This window comes from Onthophagus taurus, chromosome 5, assembly GCF_036711975.1.
Source record: "Onthophagus taurus isolate NC chromosome 5, IU_Otau_3.0, whole genome shotgun sequence".
Lineage (NCBI taxonomy): Eukaryota > Metazoa > Arthropoda > Insecta > Coleoptera > Scarabaeidae > Onthophagus > Onthophagus taurus.
The window spans coordinates 11,315,800-11,332,963 of record NC_091970.1 but is presented as its reverse complement, the minus strand read 5'-3'; the positions used below and the strand labels follow the sequence as shown (position 1 = coordinate 11,332,963).

At 37.0% G+C, this 17,164-nt stretch overlaps 1 protein-coding gene across 3 annotated transcripts in view; it reads right to left on the bottom strand.

Moving 5' to 3' along the window:
* Window positions 1-954: 954 nt before the first annotated feature.
* The window catches only part of LOC111419570 (Shaker cognate w), a 218,128-nt gene continuing 201,918 nt past the window's right edge, over window positions 955-17,164 (bottom strand). For 2 of the 3 annotated variants that reach the window (XM_071195836.1, XM_071195837.1), the window contains one exon: window positions 955-2,410. In XM_071195836.1, the coding sequence (XP_071051937.1) occupies window positions 2,259-2,410 (152 nt within the window). In that variant the 3' untranslated portion in view covers window positions 955-2,258. The remainder of the gene's footprint in view (window positions 2,411-17,164) is intronic. The other variant, XM_071195839.1, reaches the window with a different exon arrangement.

Below are 17,164 nucleotides of genomic sequence, written 5' to 3'. Positions count from 1 at the left end.
TGTTATGATATAAAAATTATAAGATAATATTATTGAAATTTCCGGAGAAAAATTAATAAAGAAGAAATTGTTAAATTTATAAATCAAAAATAGTATGATATTTTTAAAAAATCATATCAACTGTATTTTTAAGAATCATGATATGATATGATGTGTGTTAAATTGAAGCTTAAAGTTGCTAGTTTATGATATGATATAAAAATTATAAGATAATATTATTGAAATTTCCGGAGAAAAATTAATAAAGAAGAAATTGTTAAATTTATAAATCAAAAATAGTATGATATTTTAAAAAAATCATATCAACTGTATTTTTAAGAATCATGATATGATATGTGTGTTAAATTGAAGCTTAAAGTTGCTAGTTTATGATATGATATAAAAATTATAAGATAATATTATTGAAATTTCCGGAGAAAAATTAATAAAGAAGAAATTGTTAAATTTATAAATCAAAAATAGTATGATATATTTAAAAAATCATATCAACTGTATTTTTAAGAATCATGATATGATAAGTGTGTTAAATTGAAGCTCAATGATTTTAGTTTATTATATGATATAAATATTATAAGATAATATTATTGAAATTTCCAGAAAAAAGTTGATATAGAAAAAATTGTCAAAGTTATAAATCAACAATAATACGATATTTTGAAAAAATCATATCGGCTGTACTTTTGAGAATCATGTTATGATATGTGTGTTAAATTGAAGCTTAAAGATTCTAATTTATGATATAACATCTTAAATTAACAACTCATTGTTGCACAAAGTGCATCCACATTAATTTCGAGGAGTTGACTTTTAGGTGTGATCTCAAATAGCCTGCAGGTTTCTCCTCACCACAATCTTAAAAGCTTAGTTTATATAGTTGCGATTGTTGTGGTTACAAACTGATTTAACGAACCGGGATTTAATCTACAAAGTGGGTTAAAAATAAATAAAAAAACATTTTCTTTAAACTTTATTTGAAATATTTTTATAATTCATATAATAACCATACCGATTTTTTAAATAATCTCTTTCATTCGAATCTTTGATAACTTTTGTTAAAATTTTTTTATCAATATTATTATTATTATGTTTTTTTTTTGTTGCGGAAGAATTTGTATTTTTACGTCTTTTTAAAAACATTTCTACGTTTCGTAAGGGATAATTTTCATTTTTAATTTAATTTAATTTAAAGTGAAAATTTTCTTTTCGTGAAGTGTAAAGAGAGGCGGAAAGTATGACAAATCTACGTTTACTCATTTTAATTCTCCTCACTTCCAATTAATTAATTTTAATTAATTTAATAATAATAAATCGAGATAATTATAATTTTTTTTTGTTTAAAATAGTCGATAGTAAGTAGTAGTAGAGTTTATTATAGTCACAAAGCAGATATGTCCTAGTGTCCATTTATTTTATTTATTTTCGTTTATTTATTAAGGAAAAATTAATGAAAATCGGAGGCGAACTTTCAGGGCAGTGAAAAGTCATAATTTGAAAAATCGCCCTCGAATAAAACCGAATTTTTATCATTTTTTAAAATTAATTAAATCAAATCAATTTTGACTTCTTTTTTATGAAGAAAAATGAATCGGAAACTCTTTTTTAGTCGCCTAAATATAACAACATTTTAATTTTATTTCTTTTTAATTTAAATTTATAATTATTAAAATCTACTGTGTATCACATAACGTTTTCTTGTTGTATGTCGTCGTTATTACAGTCATCTTAGCTAATATTATACTTTTTTTTAGTAATAATTATATTTTATTTTTTACAATAAAATTTTTTCGCCTTCGTTTGCTTTTTGGTCCAAAAAGGGCGTTTATAATAATTTAATTTAGTTCAAATCAAACCAAAAAAAGTGCCAAAATCCAATTTCCCCTTTTTTAACAGTTTCAAATTTATTTAGATGCATTTTTATTATTCTTGTGTATACATTTTGGATATGTTTAATTTATTTATTTATTTCTTTTAAATTTAAGTTTTTGAAATGTTTATTTGCTCTTTTTTCTTTGGTCCCTTTTACAACAACCTTTTTATTTTTTATATTACCTTGGGAACTGTTTTCTTTTAACTTTAAATAACTAAATTAAAAACGTTTGCGTATTGCCAATTAATTATTATTACACTTTAAACATATTTTCTTTTTAAAAGGCACTTTATACGAAAGAAAATTAATTAAACATTGAGCCAAAAATGCACCTAAATATTTTCTCGATTTTTTTTAGGACGATAAAGATTTAATCCATCATTAAATTTAATTAGGCTTTAGCCGGCGATGTTATGGTCGTGTAACATTGTCCTGAGTCCTTTGATAGGTTCACTTGAGACGTGGCGAATTCAATTTTTGGCTTTGCGTCCAAAGTGACCCCATTCGGATTCAAAGAGGCCGTCAATCCCAATCCCATAGCTCCTAAATGCACATAAAATAACAAAATTAAATCGTTATTTCAAATTAACGGAGTAAATGAGGGGAAAACATCTAATCGTGCAGAAAAGATTCTTTTTTTTGGTGCTATACATGGTTTTCAGGCAATATACAAATTAAATTAGTTAAAAAAACAACAACAATCTCCTATTAGCAGCTAGATATTTTCTAGATTTATACTTCTCCATGCTGGATTTCGATTTTAACATACAAAAAAATTCTCTGCCAAAAGTTAAGTCCCCTCAATTTAGAGATCGATATCTTCACAACCATTCGATAGAAAACATAACGGTAAAAGTTTTTGTACTCACTTAACATTTCTACCAGTGTGAATTTGAAAATGATGAAAAAAACATATCGATATATACAGTAATGTCTTCATTCGTATAAGTGGTAATTTGAAGTATTCTGTAATCTGCATCAAAACTCGCTGCATACTTATTTATTTATTTATTTACGCTCACAGCACAGGACAAACCCAATTCAAGCTGTGCCACTAAAAAAAATACAATAAGAAAGAAAAAAAGGACACAAAAAAACTTAAATCAGTATCTCAAATTGCATAAGTAATTTAACAAAAATAACAGAAAAAAAAAGAAAAAAACCGAGGTATCTAACAATCAGCACGTGAAAGGACAAGAACTAATTGTAAGTATAAATCAATCTATATACGGTATGTTCCCAACAGCAGCAAGGGTCGCTCTTTTAAAGGAGATTAAGGAATCGTACGCAAATATATCAATGGCAAGACGGTCAGCAGAGCGCATCAATGGCGAATGCTGATAGGAGTTAGTGCGCGGAGTTGTAGTAAAGAACAGAAAATCAAAACGAAGCGATCTGGGCGGGACGTGGAAGTTAATCAGTGATGTAAGCGAGGATGATTTATAAATATTATGAATTATTTTATATAAAAGTATTATATCATTAGCAAGTCGCCGTTGGCCGAGTCGTAACAAGTGGAAAGATTGGCACGCCGAGCTGTAGTCAGCATAGGTAGTATGAGATTTCCAGCATAAAAAACGAACGAATCTCTTTTGGACACACTCTCGTCGTTCCACAAATATATTATATTGTGGATTCCATACAACAGTGCAATAATTCAAAATGTTAAATACACTGTTGGACATAATTCACGAGCACACCTTATATAATCTGAACGCGTGAAGATAAATCCATGATATTTGCGGAGCACAAAGGTTTACTGTAGACGAGTTTATACGTCGAGTTTCGAGTTGTTCCGTCGCGGCATTGTTGACTGAGCCGCTCTTCCAAGTGGAACATTCCGTCGCTATGGAGACCGAAGTGGATGGAAAATACCGGTCGTTTTTAGTGTGGTATGAGGAACCACATTGTTATCGTAATCTGTGCGCAATGGATGGGCGATCGCGTTACTTAAACGAGTTTGAGCGAGGAATGTTTGAGGGTATGCACATTCCTCTCGAGCGGTCGTTATCGGCAGTGCAACGGGCATGGCGAGAATGGTCTGAGGTAGGACATAGGTACTTACAGCCGCAGCCGGGACGGCCCTGCGCGACCTCAGCACACGAGGATCGCACTCTTGTGCTCAGCGCTTTAGCGTCGTGTGTGTCCTCCTCAAGGCAACTTGGAGCTGTTTGGCCACTGGCAGGGGAAGGCACACTCACTACGCGAACTGTACGGCGGCGTTTGGTAGATAGTGGACTGCGAGCGCGTCGTGCAATACAGCGGATTCCAGTAACACCCGAGCACCACAGCATACGTCACGAGTGGGTCGACGCTAGGTATTAGTAGGTTGTTGAGTAGAGGGACATTTTGTTTTCCGACGAATCAAGATTCGAATTGAGCACCGGTGATGCGCGAATTTTAGTTCGTCGGAGACGTGGTGATCGTCTACTCGAGCAGTGCGTGCAAGAACGCCCTATCCACCGACAACCGAGCATTATGGTATGGGGTGCTATTACACATGGTGGACGTACACGACTGCAGCGTGCATAGCAGACCATGACGGGTCAACGATACGTAGATGAGATGCTACGGTCCGTTGTGCTTCCCTATGTTCGGCGGCGCCCAGGTCTGCTATACATGCACGACAACGTCCGAACGCACATCGGGCGTATTGTACAGACCTTTGTGGAAGAGCACCGTATACGAATGCTTCCTAGGCCAGCTCGTTTTCCGGATCTGAATCCAATCGAACATGTTTGGGACATGACTGGTCGGAGACTTTAACGTTATCCGACTTCCCGGGCTAACGTTGAGGAGCTATGGAGGCGAGTTGAGGTGGCATGGTTGGCCATCCCGCTCGCTACAATACAGCGACTTATAGACTACATGCCACGTCGTGTAGCGATGGTACGCGAAGCTTACGGAGGATACTCTCGCTATTGATGTTTCTTCTCCCAGCAGAGTTGTGCCGCTCTCCATGTGAGAGTAAGTTACACTACTTTAGTACTACTTCCATACCAAATTTTATTCCGGTAGATACACGCTTTCAGATTATACGGGGTGTGCTCGTGAATTATTTCCAACAGTGTATCTAGCGTAGTATGAGCACGGTCCTCCGGCACCAAAGCATGATCACCCAAATCAACCTCGCAATGAAATACATTACAGGAAAAACCAAGATCAAGAACGTTACCAAAGTCATTACAATGATGATTTAATTGGGATAAACCAGCCAAGGAGACGGAGTCCAAGAACTCTGTAGCTCTTGCAGAAGTTGCCCTGGACGGGACACAGTAGCGGCGGAAAGGGGTCAAAAGACCACCCGATTTCCGGGATATTGAAATCACCACAAATGAGAAAACCATCATTGGGGTGTCGCTCAATTACATCAATTAAAGACCTGGAAAATCGCGAGAGTGCAACATTGTCACATGGCGGAATATAAACACAGCATATGTTAAGCACTAAATTGCCATTAGACAACGCAACACACACTGCTTCAACGTCCGCGAACAAACCCGGTCGTTCCGCACTGGAGATCATTTTCGACACAGCCTACAACACACCACCTCCACGCCGAGCACCCGAATCATCATTAATGTGTCGGTCACGCCTATAAGTCACATATGAATCGGGAAAATACTCTGCAGATTCAATTCCGGGACAAAGCCAGGTCTCCGTAAGGCAGACAACATCCAAATCCGCACTCAGTAGATTTGTATAGAAAATAGTACCTTTACTGCGTAAGCCGCGTACGTTTTGATAGTAGAGGGAGATGAATTTATTAGACGCCATTGCGAGTTAGAAAATATCTAAGTTTGCTTATACATGAAGAGAACTACTGTAGTTTGCGCAAGTCTCCGTCGGAATTAATCTGGATAACACGGCTACTGCCGTTTTTACGGACAAGAATTTTACAATTGCGCGTCCAGACATATTTATAACCATTTTCTTTAGCCGTGGCCTTAGCGGCGCCGAACAGTTTTTTATTCGCTACAGTAAGGTGTTCATTGATGAAACATTGCTGTGATAGGCCATCAATCAAAAAACCAGGACGGGAACCCTTGGGAAGGGAGCGCTTCTTGGCAATGGCAGCGGCGGGAAAAGAATCGCCTCAGGTACGCCCTGTATCTCCAGATTGTTACGTCTGGAGTACTGATCCAAGTCCGCAACCCTAACCGACAAGGTGTCGACCTGTTTCCTCAACCTTACGTTATCGCAAGAAAGGCTATCAATAACCATGCACTTTTCTTTGATAAGTTTTTCAAAATCGGATATTTGATCGCTGCAGAATTGAACCGAGGTCATTAGCTCATCATTTCTAGCTTTCATAGATCTAAGCTCCGAACGTATCTCGCTAACCATCTCATAGACAGCCTCGATTGTCGGAGTGGAGGCCACACCGCGATTATCGAAGTCATGCGGCAACATAGTTTTTCTACGGTTAGAAGACAAAACATCCGCTATACGTTAGTTAGTACCACAGAATAATCAAAAAGCATCTCGTTTTATGACTTCGATTTAAAATCCGCCATCTTATCGCGAGCAACCATAGGCGCGATAATTTACCACCAATAGCGTTAGGTCACTTCTGGTTATTCTGTGGTTAGTATCAAGGAAAGTAGAATCTAACAGGACTGCTATATCCATTGTTGTTTTGTAGCCCACTACGCGTTGGTTGCCTGCACTCTACGTCACACTATTTGCCACGCCCAGTTAACTGTCATTGAGTTCTATGCGTTTGCTGTGTGTTTTTAGAGGTTATATGATAGACAGTTAGATTTACTTTTGAAGTTAATATGAATACGTCTACTATACATCCTGAAACGTAGTGAAATAAGTACGTAATGGAATTGATTTCAAAATTTGTTGAGACGGGTTCAGTAATGGATAAAAAAAAGGGCACCCATTGGAATTGTGAATGATGAAGGAGCAGCGGTGGCGGTCTTGGTCTAACTTATGCCAAACACGCAATCTGTACGACAACTTTCTGCAGCTTCCGGTATTAGCCAATCTAACGTGTTCAGAATTTTACATAAACACAAGTTCCATCCGTACAAAATTAAATTAATTCACGAATTAAATGATGATGATTTGGATCGAAGGCAAGAGTTTTGCGAAATTATGGCCGAGCGTATCAACAATAACCCAAATTTCTTGTACAACGTTTGCTTTTCTGACGAATGCACTTTTTGACTTAATGGAGCGATACAAATCCTCATGTATTTCGAGAAGCTCACACTCAACATCCGGAAAAGCTAAACGTTTGGATAGGAATTTTGGGAGACCACATAATTGGATCTCTGTTTATTCCTGGTAATTTAAAAGGCGAAATTGCTGGAAAATGTGATTGATCCGTTAATAACAGAAAAATTAGAACACGATCCTCTACTACTTGAACAACAATTGCATTTCCAACAAGACGGAGCTCCTCCTCACTACGCCGCACCAGTTCGCCATAACCTCAATTTGCAATACCCCGGTCGTTGGATTGGAAGAAGAGGTCCTATAGACCTGAACCCTCTGGACTTCTTCTTGTGGGGACATCTTAAGTCCAAGATTTTTGTGACTTAGCCTGAAAATTTGGACGAACTACGCCAACGAATTGTAAATGAGTGTCGTCACATAACTCCAATTATGCTGAACCATGTTAGAGACGATTTTCAGTCAAGATTCGTCGTTCAAGCCTCAAATGACGTCAAAAGATGTCCCCCAAACAAAATCATTCGATGGGTTTCGGGAAACTTTTCTAATCACTATGGGATAAGAAATATACGGGGTGGCTCGTCTGATAACCTCTACAAATACACAGCAAACGCATAGAACACAATAACTCAACTCAGGCAGAAGATCGTGAGTATACAGCATGTCATTACTAAGTTTGAAAAGGAAGATCAAGTCAGAAACAACTAGACGTTGCTGCAGAGACAATAAGATGAAAACTACGCAATGCCCATCGTAATCGCAGTAAGGAAGATGAAATTTATGTGCCAAACAACGTACAAAGCGTTGCTGAATAGCTTCTGTTAGATAAATACGACATAATCCAGTGAACAAGACCATCTTGTATATCAAAGGAGAAAGAATAAAGTTTACATAGGACAACATTTTAGATTCCACCGATCGCCTAGACAGGAAACCATGTTGTTCATTGATTATAGAGTGAGAAATAGAGAGACTAAGATATTCGTGGATAATTTTTTTTAAGGTTTGGGGAACTGTTTATCACCTGGAATAACGAAAGCCGTTTTCCAAAGCTCTGTGAACCTGGAACCCGATCTGGAACCAGCCACCTACAGGAAGATCAAGAAAGACCCCACAGACAAAATCGTAAGGAAAATGAAGGTCTTGATAAAATCCACAGGAATACCACAGGTTTCTTTGTGCAGGCGCCGGTACCACCAAGAATTTGTGGCCTACCGAAGATTTATAAATCAGACGTCCCCCATACGCCCTATCATCAGTGCCATCAACCAGTTGGCCAAATATGTTGCAAAGATTCTGTCTCCTTTCACAGGGAATACGAAATCGTATGTCAGGGATTCTACACACTTTGTGGAATCGGTAAAAGATATAAAGGTAGATACCGAGGATATTTTGGTGAATTTCCATATGGAATCCCTTTTAACTAAGGTACCAGTTAAGGATGCTGTAGATGGTCTCCGCCAAAAACTCATTCCGGAGGGATTACCAGAATACGTGCCAGGTCCAGTGGAGTACTGTTTATCATCGACGTATTTCAGCTGGAAGGGAGAATTTTACGAAGACGCTTTGAAGAAGAGCTAGTGGAAACCTGTCTTAGCACACTACGACGAAAACAAACGATTAGTCATCACGGCTGATGCAAGTCCATATAGAGTGGGATGCGTTTTAAGCCAAAGGGACAACGGGGGCGAAGAAACTGTTGTCGCTTATCATAGCCGTACATTAACAACCACGGAAAGAAATTTTGCACAAATAAATCGAGAAGCTTTGGCATTAGTGACAGCTGTTAAAAAGTTTCATGATTATTGCTACGGAAGAACATTCGAGCTCAAAACAGACCATAAGTCTCTACTGGGAATTTTGGGGAAAATTAAACCTACTCCAGAAATCTTATCGCCTCGTATGCTGAGACGGACCATCATACTGAATGCATATAAGTATAGGTTACAGTATATACACTCAAAGTGGAATGCAGAGAATCACCATGAGCATTGGAAGTACTGATGTTAGAAAACTTAGCTGAAAATATGATAGAAGCGAAAGATATAGAGATTGCTACGGCAAAGGATCCAATCTTATCCAGGGTAAGAGAATGGATTTGGAAAGGAGGGCCTCGAAATCCTAAAGAAGTGTGTTATCATGTATGTTATCATGTTACATGGATTGTATCTTATGGGGAACACGGGTTGTGATTCCGAGAGGAGGGAGAAAAGAGATTCTAGAACTACTCCATGCTTCACATCTAGGAATCGTGAAGATGAAAGCCCTTGCAAGATCATATGTTTAGTATGTTAGATATGTTTAGCATAGTTTGCCAAGATACGCGAAATATGCCAGCTAAGGCACCAGTGCATCCATAGGAGTGGGCAAAAGCGCCTTGGTGGCGATTGCGCTTAGATTTTTCCGGTCCGGTAAAAGGAAGAACATTTCGAATTCCAATTGATGCTTATTCAAAATGGCTGGAGGTTTATCATACTACGTCAAGTGTTGCAACAATCTCAGTATTGACACAATTGTTTGCAACTCACGGTTTGCCAGAGGTCATCGTCTCTGACAATGGTCCAGCGTTTACCTCTGCAGAATTTAAAGATTTTCTAAAAAAGAATGGCATCAGACAAGCATTAGTAGTAATGGTCGGGCAGAGCGCATGGTGCAAAATGTGAAGGCGCTGTTGAAGAAGATGAATAACAAAGATATCCACAAAACATTAGCAAGATATCCACAAACACAACATTGTACACCTCATAGTACAACTGAAAAGTCACCCGCAGAGATATTGATGGGACGAAGATTAACAACATTGTTGGATAAATAAACCCGATTTCTCCCGATCAATGAGAGCAAAACGAGAGTTGAAGAGGACCTCCGAGAACTTTTGCAACAGATGATTTAATATATGCTAGATCTTATGTTCCAACTCCGAAATGGATACCAGCTTCAATTTCAGAGAAAACTGGTCCAGTAAGTTACAGAGTGGAATTGCCGGATGGCAACATTGCCAGGCGACACACAGATCAACTACGTGGACGAGTGGAAGAGTCATCCGCAAGCAATACGAATAGCCAAGATCGGCAATCAGAGAAAGTTGAATTCAGTCCACCAGAAGCAACAGAGGCCTAAGAGGCAATCAGAGAGAAAACAACAAGAGAACGAAAGAAACCTCAGTATTTAGAAGATTACATTTGTAATTTGTGTTCTAATAATAAATGTGTTAAAGTTGTTAAACTAAACGTTATTGTTCTATTTGGGACCTTCCCAAATAAGACAAACTAACTCTAGAAACTATTGTGTCGTTGCGGTAAGGTTTACGTTGGCCAAACTGGACGTAACGTCGAGTGCTGCATCAAGGAACATGAAAGATTGAATAAGATCCAGCAGTCGGCGGTTGCAGAACATTTCCATGCAGAGGGACATCGAATAGACTTGGAACAAACAAAGGTGCTCGGGACAACAGATATTACCAGAGATGGCTGGAAGCTTAGCACAACATGGAAGATGATGGTGAGCACGAAGACCTCCTTCCGCCTCACACCGGACGCATTAGGTACTCTTAGTTATAGTCTACTTCCTGTAGACTGGAAATGGCAGTCATCTTTAAGATCGAAAGTACCGAATGAACAACCCATGCTACAAAAATTTCAAAACTGTACGAATAATGGAACTTAAAAAAGTTTTAACGAACCAGTTACGTGAGACACCCTGTATAAGTTGTCCGAGATATCAGGAACCGATAAACCACGACCATTGAGAGATGTTCTTTGAGGCATCAATATCGGAAAGTGCAATAACAGACGAGTTCGGAGACTCCTGAAATAATTAAGTTGCTCTATGTAATCGAAATGGCTTTCCGGAACGGCAAAGTCTGCCCTGAGTCTATTTGTTTGACCTTATCACCAAATTTATTTAGGGTACGATAGATTTAATGATTTCATCATACTTGCTTGATAATTTCTTTACCTCAGTCGGTATAGAAGACATGAGCTGAAAGAATCCATTTAAAAAAACTTACTTAACAATTGAAAGACATACAGTGCCATTTAATAATTAAGTGCCATGAGTTAAAAAGGACCAAGTCAGCATTCCCAGTGGGTCAGCTGTTTTTCATTGGTCCTTTTTTTGTTAACGTATGTCTGTGCCTAATATTAATATTATAAACGTCTGTTCGAAATTGAATTTTGTTGTATGGATATGCTAGTCAAAACCTTATGGTAGAGGCAAGCAGAATGAAGGGCCCTACGACGTGACATATTCAACCAGCTCACCCATTTTAAGGTGTATGAGATACTCGCATATTTCCTAATGCCATAAATACAACGTAAGCACGCATTCTGAACCTTTTGAATATTATCAATACAAGGGCCATATAATATATCACCGTAATTAAAGATCAAGAGAACCAGGGCGTCACACAAGCTGCTGTTCCAATAAATGCCTACTATTATAAAGCAATTTTAGCGCTGTATATGCCCGACGCAGTAGACCACCAATGTACAAACATTAGAGTCAATTTGCAAGCTCAACCCATCCCTGACTTCGTCCAAAACACCCCGGCTCCCAAAAACCATCACCGATGACTTAGATGGATTTATCGTTAATCTGTGCTCATTAGCAGCGTTGACCAAAGCCTTGAAGTCAGCATTAATATTACTTTGCTAGATTTGTTGTTGGAAAAGTGTAGCATAATTGAATGTCATCAGTAGAGCACGAAACTTTTGTAACAAAACGATACGAATTTCCCCCTCCACTAGTTCTCATTGGCTTGTTTTTTAGAGACGTCACCGAGTGGCCACAACAAGTGGAGGGGGGAAATCGTATCGTTTTGTTACAAAAGTTCCGTGCAGTAGTCATCAGCGTACATGTGCGCAGTTTACAGCCAAACACAGTTGGGAAGTATAAATTGAGAACAGAATTGGGCCAAGAATAGAACCCTGCGGCACAGCCGACACGACCTCAACTTGTGAAGATAACTCACCATTACAAGCTACTCGCTGTGAATGGTAACAAAGATAGCTGTGAATAAGATTGAGAGCAGACCTCGACAGTCCAATATACCCAAGCACTCCAACCAACAGCGAATGATGCAAAGTAGCAAAGGCTTTGAAAAAGTCAAGTACCAGAGTCGTGGCCAACCCGTCATCAATGCCACGTAGAACATCATCCGTGATATCCCAGAACGAAAACCTGACTGCAAGCTAGGTAGTATGCAATGCGCATTTAAATGTGACCACAACCTAGTGGACAATAATATTTCAAATACTTTAGAGAAGACCGGCAAAATACTTATCGGCCTAAGATCCTGCAAACAAGCAGGTTTTTAACGAGCAGGTTTTTTGGACAGGTTTAACAAGAGCACCCCTCCACTGCCTCGGATAGACCGACCCTTCGATGCCAAAGTTGATAATGTGGCACATGTATGGCAGTGTCACTGGAGAACTTAATAAAAGCATCTGCTTCGTAATTCCATCACTACCAACAGCATTCGTTTTAATTCGATTAAGCGCTTGCAAAACCTCTTCCTCAGAAACTAAAGAAAAGGAAAATTCTGTAGAAACAGAAGATAATCTATTAGTATAATTTAGGATTAACTCCTATATTTTACTTACAGATGGGATTCTTTGGTGAAATTGCTGTGTCTTATGGACGAAATACAGCTGCAATGTTGAAGACAATGATGACTTTAAACAACAAACTGGCCAGGTTGAAGAATAGGAAACATTTTTTATTGAAGTGCAGAAGACATGGACTCCTTCCAATCCACATTAAAAATGGTAGCAAGAATGCTGTTGCCTCATTGGACGAGGCAAGAGGAACCATCTCTCATAAAGTTAATGAGTTTAATATAAGGTTAGGAACTAGGATTCTTAATTTTGAAATTCAAATTACTTGCTATGATCTAAAAAAGGTTGATGAATCTATTGCGGAGTTCAAAAATATCTTATTCAAAGATTTTTAATAAAGTAAAATGTACTAATGTAAAAAAGTTTAAAGTTTTAAAAAATAGTAGTAATGTAAAAAATTTTAAAATGTTCAATGATGACGGAAGATGTCAAAGATTTTTTGTCACTGAGACCTAAGTTTGGCTTGTTTCCTGATGCCACTACAGTGTCTGTTCCTAAGTTGTTGGCAGATGTAGAATTTATAATTAAAGTATTGCCTGGTAGTTTACATAACATAAAAAGAGCTCAAGTTACAAACATTATTACCAATTTTCTTAATGGACACCAACACCTTAACAGTACCCAGTTGTTTTTGAAGAAGAGTTTGATCACTACAAAAAGGTTTTTGAGTCTTGAAAGAGAGGACTCGATTCTTATACTCAGAGCAGATAAAGGGCAGGTTACAGTAGTTATGTTTAAATCTGAATATATATCGAAGTCTTTAGACTTATTTAATGATCAGTCCACGCATTGCGTTTTGGATAGGGACCCTACTTCAAAGATACAAAATAGGAACAATAAATTTTCAAAAATTTTATTAGAGAAGGAATACATTGATAAGAGAGTGTATAATAGCCTTAGATGTCATAATGGTGTCATTCCCAAGTATTATGGGTTGCCGAAGATTCACAAGGTGAATTGTCCTTTGAGACCTATTATATCGTTTATGGGTTCTCCCACATATCGTTTGTCAGAATTCCTGTCAGGTATTCTGAAACTGTCTTTTGGTGAGAGAACTTCCTATAATATCAAGGATACGTTCTCTTTTGTAGAGAAAACTTAATGTGGTGTCTCTCTTTACCAATATACCCCTCAATTTGGTGAGAGATATATTGTTACAAAATTGGGACCTAGTAAGTTCTGTCACTCCCATTGATATGGAATTGTTTTTACAATTGATAGTGTTCCTCTTTGAGTCTTCGGTATTTACTTTCAATGATGTGATTTACAGTCAGAAATTTGGCACTCCAATGGGATTCCTTTATGCCCCATATTGGCCACAATGGTGATGGATCATCTTCTCGATCAATGTATCCCTCTACTGGGTTTTTCTCTTCCTTTTATCTTTATTACAACTTTTGTAGTAAAAGTTTTTCTGTATTGTGCTCCGGATACCGTTTTTTTTCAACACTCTTGTAATTTCCACATTTTTGAAAAATTCTCCACATTGATGCATCTGGGAGCAAAAAAGATGCAGACAATTGCGTTAAGGGTACAATTTGCTACAACTTTTGTAGTAGAAGTTTTCCCGTATTGTGCTCCGGATACCGTCTTTTTTCAACACTCTTCTAATTTTGACATTTTTTAAAAATTCTCTACATTGATGCATCTGGGAGCAAAAAAGATGCAGACAATTGTGTTAAGGGCACAATTTGCTACAACTTTTGTAGTAGAAGTTTTCCCGTATTGTGCTCCGGATACCGTTTTTTTTCAACACTCTTGTAATTTCAATATTTTTGAAAAATTCTGCACATTGATGAATCTGAGAGCAAAAAAGTTACAGACAATTGTATTAAGGGCACAATTTGCTACAACTTTTATAGTAGAAGTTTTCCCGTATTGTGCTCCGGATACCGTTTTTTTTCAACACTCTTCTAATTTTGACATTTTTTAAAAATTCTCCACATTGATGCATCTGGGAGCAAAAAAGATGCAGACAATTGTGTTAAGGGCACAATTTGCTACAACTTTTGTAGTAAAAGTTTTTCTGTATTGTGCTCCGGATACCGTTTTTTTTCAACACTCTTCTAATTTTGACATTTTTTAAAAATTCTGCTCATTGATGCATCTGGGAGCAAAAAAGTTACAGACCGTTGTGTTAAGGGCACAATTTGCTACAACTTTTATAGTAAAAGTTTTTCTGTATTGTGCTCCGGATACCGTTTTTTTTCAACACTCTTCTAATTTTGACATTTTTTAAAAATTCTGCTCATTGATGCATCTGGGAGCAAAAAAGATACAGACAATTGTGTTAAGTCATTTATTTTGTGGATCCTTGTTATCAATATGTATAAATATGAAAAAGTCATGTATGTTTTTATGCTTTTATTGATAGATAATTTAAAACACTTTCATAGAAAACAAATTAGAGAACAACATTTGAATCAAGAACTTAGAAAACATCACACTAAAATAAATTTTTTCAATCAAGAACTTCTACTAACATATAATATCATGTGTAAATCACTTCATTATTTAGAAATTTACGAGATTATACATAATGCTAAGACGTTTAACAAAATGGAATTGGATTACAGCTGGAGAACAAAACAGAGAAAATTAACAAAACTACGTAACCTCAAACTTCAAGAAGAGAGAAAGAACAATCACCCTATACAGACTTCAACTCATATATTCCATCCAAGAATTACCAATCTTTCACATACGGTCTTCAATGATAACGAAATAGAATTTCTTAATAAGGGACACAAATTCATTGTTACACCTACACAACCAAATATGGGAGGGATAGCAATCGAGATAGAGGCCGCTACACATGGATTACCACAAGAGCAAGAGGAAGAACTTAGGAAAGATTTAATTCAGTTGATCAAGAAAGAAGAGAAAATTCATGCCTCTAAACCTCAAAATATATCAAGAACCACCATGCAACAAAGGAAGATAATATGTAACATCAGAAAGAAGATCAGAAAAAATAACCTCATTATCACGGGAGCAGATAAAAATGCAGGTTTGGTTATTCTAGATAAAAATGATTACCATAACAAAACAATGCAATTCGATGACAAACAAATTACAAAAAAGTGGAGTATATAAATTAAAGTGTAATAACTGTAATGCTATCCTACATAGGTCAAACAGGGAGAACACTAGAACAACGCATCAAGGAGCACATAGCACAAACAGAAATAAGAGATGGCGAAAGGATACTTAAATCGAATTTTGGTAGACGTTTGAAAGAAAATAACCATGCTTTTAACCAACAAGAGGATGCAGAACTAATAATTCAATTAAACAAGGGAACAAAGTTAGAACTTCATGAACAGTATGAAATAGATAGATTAAGAAAGACTAAACCAGACATAATATGTTTGAATGATCAGACACAATTGAACAAGATACCACTTTACACCTTCCTCAAATACCCTTTCAAAAAACCCCCATGATGCCGAGGGTTTCTTCATCTTGACCGTGTGGAGGCTCCGCACTTCATGGGATCCCAACGGCTACTTTCCCTTTCCCATCCCACCTTTATTTCACCTTTATTCCTCCTTCCCCCTCTATAGTTCATTTATTTATAGAATGTTAATGACAACTTCTTCAAAATTCATATTTAAACCTAAGAGTTTGACCATCCTCAACACGCATGCGTACCATATAGTTAATACTGCGCAAGACCACTAACACCAAGCACACCTCTTCCCAAAAATTGTTCGCTCTCGAGTAAAACTAAATAATTATTGATAAAATTGTTAATCCAATCCATCTTTTGTTTATACTTAAAAAGACTACTACAGTAAGCATATTGATTGTACCGCACATGGATAGAATGACGTATATTTTATGTTGACATAACCAAAAAGGACGAAGTAAGTTAGACACATGTTCTTTAATAATATTCAGGTTTGTTACACTTTGTTTCATTTAATTTATATTCAGTTTGTTAATCTTGATGTTAATTTCAAAAATTCTACTCACATTAATAATATTTACAATTGTAACAACACAAAATGATTTCTGTACCTTTATGTTTAATTTTGTAGTGCCTCCGAAGATGGCGTAGATCGCCGAAACGCGTCAGGCAGAGTTTTAAATTATCTATCAATAAAAGCATAAAAACATACATGACTTTTTCATATAATTGTGTTAAGGGCACAATTTGCTACAACTTTTCTAGTAGAAGTTTTCCCGTATTGTGCTCCGGATACCGTTTTTTTTCAACACTCTTGTAATTTCAATATTTTTGAAAAATTCTGCACATTGATGAATCTGGGAGCAAAAGAGTTAGAGACAATTGTGTTAAGGGCACAATTTGCTACAACTTTTGTAGTAGAAGTTTTCCCGTATTGTGCTCCGGATACCGTTTTTTTTCAACACTCTTCTAATTTTGACATTTTTTAAAAATTCTGCTCATTGATGCATCTGGGAGCAAAAAAGTTACAGACCGTTGTGAACTTTCATTCGAACCATCCTCTCTATCAGAAACTCAATA